At 44.8% G+C, this 7,604-nt stretch overlaps 1 protein-coding gene across 1 annotated transcript in view; it reads right to left on the bottom strand.

Moving 5' to 3' along the window:
- Positions 1-4,658: 4,658 nt before the first annotated feature.
- Positions 4,659-7,604, bottom strand: part of ETV5 (ETS variant 5) — a 59,485-nt gene continuing 56,539 nt past the window's right edge. Inside the window, exon 13 of the mRNA XM_029939693.1 lies at positions 4,659-7,205. Coding sequence (XP_029795553.1) covers positions 6,984-7,205 — 222 coding nt within the window. The 3' untranslated portion in view covers positions 4,659-6,983. The remainder of the gene's footprint in view (positions 7,206-7,604) is intronic.

Below are 7,604 nucleotides of genomic sequence, written 5' to 3'. Positions count from 1 at the left end.
GCTCTTCCATGCTTGCTCTTGCTCATGCTCTGTCTACATGCTTTTGCTTCAGAGATCCCTCTGGCTACTTTATTTTTTTTCAAGTCTTTGCTCAAACTGTGAGGTCTTCCCTGATATCTCTGTAATTGCAACCATGCACCTCACCATTCACTATTTCCCTTCCACGCTTTTTCTCCCTAGTACTTACCACCATCTAATGAATGTTATCTCTTATTTGTTTCACTTGTTTTTACCCTCTTCCCCACATGTAAGATCCCTGAGAGCAGAGACTCGTCCCGATTTTTTTCCTCCCACTAATCCTAGAGTGATGCCTAGCGTAGAATAGGCACTATTTATTGGATAAGTAATAGTAAGTTATAAATTGTATTCTAGTTTCATATAGAAAAATGTTTTCCCCACTTTCCTTTGAGCTGTTTAAGGGGAGGGTGAGTTTCACTGTGTGACCCCCACCCCCACCTCAAAGTGTCTATTGCAGTGTCTTATACAAATGAGATGCTTGATATATGTTTGTTTATGGAATGATGGAAGCATAGAATCACCCACCTTAAGTAGAGAGACAAAGAAACAAGGTCATCCAGGAGACCCTGATAATGTGGAAGGTAGGTATAGCAACCACTAGGACACCTGCGCCAGGTCCCCTCAGCCCACCTGCATTAATGCATCTGCGAACAGCTCCCAGCACATTGACATCTGGGCCTACCCTCTTCTCTTCCTGGTAGGAAGTACACCAAGGAGTTAACATCTCTGGGAACAACCCTCCACCAGCCATGGCAGGAGGTGGATAAATGCCCAACCTCCTCAGCCTCTGCTCAATGTGGTCAGAATAAGATGGTGTCAGTGGTGTTTAAGTAGGAGCAGCTGTGAGCTGGTGAGTAGGGCATTTAAGGAATCATTGCAGGTATTACTGTGTCAAGAACAGGGCTTTACAAAAATGAACTATTAGGAACTCAAGATAAAAAGTTTCTGCACTGCAAAGGAAACAATCAATAAAACTAATAGGCAAATGACGGAATGGGAAAAGATAGTGGCAAATGACACAGTGGATAAAGGGCTAGTATCCAAAATCTATAAGGAACACACCAAACTCCAAACCTGAAAAACAAATAATCCAGTGAAGAATTGGGCAGAAGACATGAAGAATAGACACTTCTTCAAAGAAGGCATCCAGATGGCCTACAGGCACATGAAATGATGCTCAATATCACTCATCATCAGGGAAATACAAATCAAAACCACACTGAGATACCACCTCACACCAGTCAGAGTGGCTAAAATGAACAAATCAGGAGACTACAGATGCTGGTGAGAATGTGGAGAAATGGGCACCCTCCTACACTGTTGGTGGGAATGTAAACGGGTATAGCTGCTCTGGAAAACAGTGTGGAGGTTCCTCAAAAAATTAATAGAACTCCCCTATGACCCAGCAATAGCACTGCTAGGGATTTACCCAAGAGATACAGGGGTGCTGATGCATAGGGGCACATGTACCCCACTGTTCATAGCAGCACTGTCAACAATAGCCAAATCATGGAAAGAGCCTAAATGTCCATCATCTGATGACTGGATCAAGAAGATGTGGTTTATATATACAATGGAATACTACATGGCAATGAAAAAGAATGAAATCTGGCCATTTGTAGCAATGTGGATGGAATTGGAGGGTATTATGCTAAGTGAAATAAATCAGGCAGAGAAGTACAGATACCATATGTTTTCACTCCTATGTGGATCAGGATCAGGAGAAACGTAACAGAAGACCATGGGGGAGGGGGAGGGGAAAATAGTTATGGAGAGTGAGGGAGGCACACCATAAGAGACTCTTAAATACTGAGAAAAAACTGAGGGCTGATGGGGGTGGGGGAGAGGAAAAGGGGGGTGATGGGCATGGAGGAGGGCACTTGTTGGGATGAGCACTGGGTGTTATATGGAAACCAACTTGTCAATAAACTATATTAAAAAAAAAGAATAGGGCTTTATTATAAAAATGCCACCTTAAGTCATTTATTTTCAGTATCCAACAGTGCCTGGCATCAAGTAGGTGTTCTGTGGATGCCTGGGAAATGAACATATACCTTTAATGGTGGGATTCAGCAGTCTTCGGAGCTTCCTTAAAGGTAATGACTTGAGAATGTCTTTAACTGTTAAACCTGTGCATGTGTATTTGCATGTGTGTGTGCACACACATGACCTTGAATCCCAAAGGAACTCTTTTCTCCCATATCTCCTAAGAGATCTGGAAGTAGCAGCTCATCAGTTCCCTCCCTGACCTGTGAGGTTAGGCCAGACTGGCCCTCAGACCATCTAGTTAGTTCAGTCAATCCCAGAGCTGGGGCTAGAACCCATGTGTCTAGCCCTCTTCCCACAGTAGCCACTGTGGACCATCCAAGAAAGTACTTTGGGAGGCTAATAGCCGTGTTTTCAGATTCAATTTCAACCAAGTGTTACCATTTAAGAAAGCCTGCCAAAAAGATAATGGGGATGAAAGAGGGCTCTGTAAACTGTAAAGTGCCATTCAAAGGTTAGCTATCTGAGGTTCATTGCCAAGGTCAACAAACCAAGGCCTGGGTATACAGCCAGGTTTTAAACTGGAGGAGCTAAAGCAAGGCTGGTGGGTCACTGACCAGTGTATGAAACAGGAGTGTATTTGCCGGGACGGAGACACATGGCTTGTCTGTATGCCACTCTCACCACCACCGCCATTTTAAGTACAGTGCACTTATGCTAAATAAAACCAATGCTTCCATATCTATGTATTAAAACTGATGATTTTCCTGGCCTTTTTTCTTTTTGCCTGTGTTTCAGAGGCTGCACACTGAGCTCCAGCCACCTGCACCACTGGGCAACGGATTGTCTAAGGTTTCCAACCGTCTGGGCACATGAGTGTTTTTCTTTCACATTAGTTTACATTTGTCCCAGCTGCATTAGAATTTAGATTCTGCACATACTCTGGCTCCCATAACCACATTCTTTTGCCCTCACACTACCTCTTTGTCATCTAACGACTGAGTGAGCATTGTTTGCCTGACTTGGCTCATGAAACGGGACCTCGATGAAAAGTAAACTTCACATTTTCTGGGCTTCCTTATCCTTGCGCCCCACACTGGAAGGGAGGTCCAGTGTTTGGTGACCTCCTGCCTTAGGTTAACGATCTGGGTCTGGGCCCAAGCTGGATAATGAGCTTGTGAATAATGGGGAGCTGATTGTCGGAGCCTTATCTTGGCGAAGGGAAGAGGCAGAGAGCTCACTTTGTCCTGGGCTCCCCTGCCATCTCCCCAAGCATCTTTCCTTAATCTGTCGAAGCTAATGGATTTGTGTGGCAGGCATTCATTCCTCCCAAGCCCCATTTCAAGCAGCTGTGCACGGATTCAGTCTCAGATGTTTCTACACTTAAGGGCTTGTAAAACAGTGAAAGAAAGATAGTAGATAAACTGACAGAAAGCCTTCTGTTATAGGCCTGAAAAAAGGCACTACTTATTTCTCTACTGTAACAGGAGTCTTGAAAAGCCAGGATGAAGGTACAGAAAAGAGTGGAACATGAACACTGCAAAGCCTAGCACTGCAAACAGCCTGCAGACGTATTTCCTTCCACATTTTCCCCAAGTGATATATGCCCATGAGGAGACAAACTTGGAAGGTTCTACTGCTGCACAGCAAGAAAATCAACAACAGGCCAGAAAAAACTTCCTAAGTTTTTGTTGTCATTTTCAAGGGAACAGCCTGATTCCTAAACTTAGGAAAAAATTTACCTAAGATCAAAGCTCGTTGGGGGAAAATTAGTATTAAGATCTACTTAGGTTCTGTTTTTTCACGTATGGACCCCTGGGGCTGAGCTAGAATCACTGTGGAACTAGTCCTAGCCTAGTTAGTAATCTTTCATACAACCCAGGACCCAAACATGAGCTACACTTTAAAAATTGTTCCAAAGAGGGGCACCTGGGTGGCTCAGTTGTTAAGCATCTGACTTTGGCTCAAGTCATGATCTCACAGCTTGTGGGTTTGAGCCCCGTGTGGGCTCTGTGCTGACAGCTCAGAGCCTGGAGCCTGCTTCGGATTCTGTGTCTCCCCTCTCCCAGTCGCTCGCTCTCTCTCAAAAGTAAACACTGAAAAAAAATTATTAAGAGTTGGAGGGTAGGTAGGCTCAAGGGGGTGCTGTTGTCTCCACTCACCACTGGCTGCAAAGAGGTCCTCCACGTCCTACTACTTCGGTTCAAATTTTTAGCCAGAGTTTAAGAGGTGAGGTGAGGTGAGGCCAAAAATCACCGTGCACTTTATTTCCAGCAGTTCCTTTAATTTCTCTCAACTCCGGTCCATTGGTAAGGCTAAATATCTGAGAGATAGGGAGGGGGAATGAATGGGGGGGGAGAGAGACAGGGGGCCAGGTGGCTTCTGTTTGCTTTAAAATTAGACCATCGAGGGGCACCTGGGTGGCTCAGTCGGTTAAGCATCCAACTCTTGGTTTTGGCTCGGGTCATGATCTCACGGTTCTCATGGGTGAGCCCTGTGTCAGGCTCAGTGCTGCTGGTGTGAAGCCTGCTTGGGATTCACATTCTTCCCCTCTCTCTACCCCTCCCCTGCCCTCTCTCTCTCAAAATAAATAAATAACCTTAAAAAAAATTTGACCACCAAGGGCAAGAAAGACGCAGGTTTCAGGCACTTGGTAAACTGAAAGCAAACTTCTTTATTGTACACAGTACAGAATATAACGCAGCTTGGCAGGATGCATACGGCCCTGCGCAGGGGAAAGTATTTCAAATCAACTGGCAGGTTAAAGCCTTTCTGCACTGTAGACTTTCCACACTCTGGAGAAGAAGCAAAAACAAAACAACAAGAACAAATAAAAAAAACCAAAACCATCCGGGAGGTGCATGAGTCCGATGGGAATGCAACGGTGATGCCACCATCCTAGGTCCCGTGACAGCACAGGCCGCGTAGTTACAGCCGGGGAGAGGGAAGCTCGGGCGACAGAGAATTATTTTCATACTTGCTAAGACAGCATAAATTCATCAAAAAAAAAAAAAAAAAAGAAAAGAAAACCCAAACCAGGATAAGTAAAGAAAGAAAAAACAAATCCTATACAGCATTTACAACAAATAAATCTCTAGCCAGCTGGGGGTAAAATATGCATCTATATATAGACTATGTGGAGGTTAGAGAGCTATAAATATGGTTTGGAAAAAGTCCTTTGATTAGAGTACAATGCTAATTAAGGCCCAAGCTAGAGGTTCAATACCTTTGTGGGCTAATTAGCTTCCAATAGAGGAAAACGTCATGTTTTCAGAGCTAGATGACGTGCCCCCTTATCCCTATGAGCGTCTTCACAGACATGCCGCTGGTCTTAAGAAGGCTGTTTAAGACGGTAGCACACCCCATCCATAGGAAAGCAAACTAAAGCCTGTTTCTTCTGCTCACCAAGTCAGCACCGTCTTTCACACATGAAGACCAGCAGTCATTTTGGATGTGCTGAGTGCCGCGGGGAGCACGGAGTCCTACCAGGAGGGCAGGCAGCAAGGTACCACCACTTCCTAAGAACTTTTCCTCTACTTCGAGGCCAACTTTCACATAGCTTTAGCTGGGTTGTTTAAAACCTTTCCAATATAATACAGCAATCAGAATAGCTTTTTGTTTCTTTTAAGGTGGCAAGAAACTAAAATGCTAGCACTGTTTTACCTGTCAGTGTCACACGTACATCTCAAACCCTACTGAATCATATACAGGGTTTAAAGTCCAAGGATTAAAGGAAAAAAAAAAAAAACCAAACAAACTTATGAAATGGAAATTGTCATCAGTCACACCCAGGGAGAAATCCCCTGGGTTCCCACCAGGTGGCCAGGTTTCAAATGGACATGATATGTATTATGTACATATGCTTTCCAGAGAGGGCATGTTAGAGAACGCGGGGAACTATACACATAGAATCTCAGCGGTGTGTCCAGGCTGCCCTGCACACCTCAAAAATGTACAACTCAGGTGCAAATGTTCCGTCAGGCTGTCTGGTGCAGAAAGCACAAAGCAGGCAGTAAAGTGGGCTTGGACACTGCTAAGGGCAAGGCCCCAGCAAAGCCCCTTTCAAGCTGCAGCGTCTTCATCGGTCGGCACTGCCCTGCTAGGGACGCAGTGCACAGTTACCAAAAGGTTTGTTTTTTTTTTTTTGCTTTAAATACCAAAACTACAAAAATCAGTTTATAAACTGTTTTTCCAAAACAACCACCAAAACAAAACAATCCCCCGAATCAAAGCAAAACAAAATACTGTCAAAAGTGTAAATCAGCCTTCTGAAGTTAAAGCCATCCACACACGGCTGTGTGACTGGGAAGAGAAAGGGGGCTTGTTCTACTTGGTGACCACATGGCCAGAAGGTTCCCCAGAGCAGCAATGATCTATTATCTGAGAACCATGGAGTGGGTAACAGCTGTTCTGACTTCCCCCCACTTCTTTCTAGACCAAGGGGGAAACATTTCAGATTGAGCTAAAAGAGCTCTCCAAATTATAAGATCTACTTTTAACCCTTATGGTTTGAGCCTCCCCAACTTCAGAGCCTATGTACTATTCTATGGGTTTGTCATTTCTTGTTCAATAAACTGTGCAAATCAGAGCCCTTCTCGGTAAAGGCAATTAGTAGTCCAAGATCGATGCAGATTGTCACACACTCCATCCTGGTTTGTGGGCACTAACCTGAACAAGGTATTGCTTTCCATATATTGTCCATGAAAAGGCAGCTCCATTTCAATCTCTTCCCAGAAACCTTGTCAGGGTCAGAGCTGAGGCACCAGCCTTATGGTGGTTTTTCTGCCCCTCTCTGTCCCCACTCCCCAGCCAAGGTATCTGTCTTTAAGGGTGTCAATCCAGAGACAGCTTGGGTCCTCCAGATAATACTCAAAGGGCAAGCTTTAGGAACAGCCAAAAACACAAACAAAACCACTGCCCTCGTTTGCCTGAATGGGAACTGCTAGCTCTAGGGTTTGGCTGCTTAGCCGCTCGGAAACTTAGTAAGCAAAGCCTTCGGCATAGGGGAGGCTGCTGCAGCGATCCATGTCCAGGAGGTAAGCCGGGTTGTCTTCAAAGTGGGTCAGTGGCAGGGTATCCTCCTCGTTGAGGTGACACTCGGACTCTGCTTTCAGGAACGGACGCTGGTTGTCAGGGAAGGCCATGGAGAAAAGGGCATCCGGGTCACAGACAAATTTATAGACGTATCGCTCCCCAGCCACCTGAGAGAGAAAACACGCCTTATAAGGTCCAGCTGGAGCAGGGCGGGGGGAGGGGAACCATGGGTAGGATAATGAGATATTTGAATATCATCAAGTTCTTAAGGAGCCAGGGACCAAAGGAGGCTCATTAGTAGCTAATTGTCCATATCACTCAGATTTACTTTGATAAATCTTGGGGACCTGACGTTTTGTTGACACAAAAGCAGCTCAGCTGCTGAAAAAGAAGATTATCTGAATTTCAAATTCATACTATTTTGTTTTATTTGGTAGGCTCTTTTATTTTAAATTTTAAAATGTTTTTAAATTTATTTTTGAGAGGGGGGAGGAGAGAGAGAGAGAGAGAGAGAGAGAGAGAGAGAGAGAGAGAGAGAGAGAGAGAGAATCCCAGCCTGTTGTGGG

This window comes from Suricata suricatta, chromosome 5, assembly GCF_006229205.1.
Source record: "Suricata suricatta isolate VVHF042 chromosome 5, meerkat_22Aug2017_6uvM2_HiC, whole genome shotgun sequence".
NCBI classification, from domain to species: domain Eukaryota; kingdom Metazoa; phylum Chordata; class Mammalia; order Carnivora; family Herpestidae; genus Suricata; species Suricata suricatta.
This window is presented reverse-complemented; position numbering and strand designations above follow the sequence as displayed.